This window comes from Acanthisitta chloris, unplaced genomic scaffold (genome assembly GCF_000695815.1).
Source record: "Acanthisitta chloris isolate BGI_N310 unplaced genomic scaffold, ASM69581v1 scaffold13376, whole genome shotgun sequence".
Classification (NCBI taxonomy): domain Eukaryota; kingdom Metazoa; phylum Chordata; class Aves; order Passeriformes; family Acanthisittidae; genus Acanthisitta; species Acanthisitta chloris.
Window position 1 is genome coordinate 20,363 of NW_008679821.1, and position 1,518 is coordinate 21,880.

General features: G+C 41.1%; 1 protein-coding gene across 1 annotated transcript in view; it reads right to left on the reverse strand.

The window, feature by feature from the left end:
• KLHDC1 (kelch domain containing 1) overlaps positions 1-999 on the reverse strand; it is a gene marked incomplete at its 5' end in the record, with an annotated part of 19,607 nt that extends 18,608 nt beyond the window's left edge. Inside the window, one exon of the mRNA XM_009077476.1 lies at positions 929-999. Within this exon, the coding sequence (XP_009075724.1) occupies positions 929-999 (71 nt within the window). The remainder of the gene's footprint in view (positions 1-928) is intronic.
• Positions 1,000-1,518: the final 519 nt, after the last annotated feature.

Here is a 1,518-nt window from a genome sequence, read left to right on the forward strand (position 1 = left end):
GCTGTTCCTGTGAGCTGCCTGGGATCAGGAGCAGATCCTGGTTAAATATAACCCTGAACAAATAAAAGTTATATTTAACCCAGATCACTTTCCCTGATCCAAGTTCCTGTGGGAGCACACAAACAGCTGTACTGGGACATTGGGGGGAGGAAGGGAGAGAGGAAAAAGGGGGGGAAGGGGAGAGGAAAAAGGGGGGAACAAGGGAAGAAAAAAAAAGGGGAGGATCAGGAGCAGATCCTGGTTAAATATAACCCTGAACAAATAAAAGTTATATTTAACCCAGATCACTTTCCCTGATCCAAGTTCCTGTGGGAGCACACAAACAGCTGTACTGGGACATTGGGGGGAGGAAGGGAGAGAGGAAAAAGGGGGGGAAGGGGAGAGGAAAAAGGGGGGAACAAGGGAAGAAAAAAAAAGGGGAGAAGAGCAAAAAGGATGGGAGAGGGAGGAAAAAGAGGGGAGAAAGGGGAAGCAAGGAAAAAAGAGAAAGCAGGGGGAAAAGGGGGAAGTTATGAGCTATTTCTGTATTGCACAATATTGCACAACTAAGTAACCACACAAAATAATCTATACCTGTAAACAGAGCAGGAACCCAAGTGTTCAGGGTGTAACTCTTGTTTCTAACACAGCAGTTAAAGGACAAAGGACTAAGCCAAAAGTAACTCTCAGATAAATGCACCTGGTTTGACAGAGCCTTAAGCCAACCATTGCCAGCATTCCCTGGGACAACACAATTGGACCTCAGGAATGAAAGTGTTTCCTAGAGTTAATTTGGAAGCACATATGTGTGTCTTTCAGTCTTTACATTAAACACCTATTTACCATGACCAGTTTGACTCCTGCCACTGAAGCCTTTTCACTGCAGCTAATTGTCATCTATGCAAAAATCAACTTTACATGCCAATCAATTATAAATTATGCAACTCACCATAAGCCACTATCCATTTCATAGATCCAGAGCTCATCATTAGGCAGGTAAACTTCATTTTCCTCAATTGACTGAAGTGGAAAAGGAATGTGCAAATGTTAAATCAATTATGCATTGTACACCATAGGGTTTAACATGAAATGCCAAGTGCTGTTACTTAGCAACACAGAATAATCTGAAGGAAATAAGCTGTCAGAGCACAAGTCATAGCTCAGTGTTCCTGCTCTGATCAGCACCATTCTACAACTAACTCATTTAGAAAACAAAAACTTAACTCCTCAGGGTCACTTAGCAAAGGCACAGATTGGCCAAGGAAGATGTGCAACAACATAAACCTGATTTGAGGCTCCTGGACTCGCTATCTTTTGTTTTGGGAGATACTTTAAATTAAGAGGCATTTCTTGGCATATTGGAAAAATATAGAATATAAAAATATAGAATATAAAAATATAGACTATAAAACAGAATGCAAGAAGTGGAACTGAAAAGCGCAAGAAGTGGAACTGAAAAGCACCAGAGGTTACTTGCAGAGACTGAGGGAAGGAACTTGAAAGACCAAAATGTCAAATATAAAGGAGGAAATTAATTCC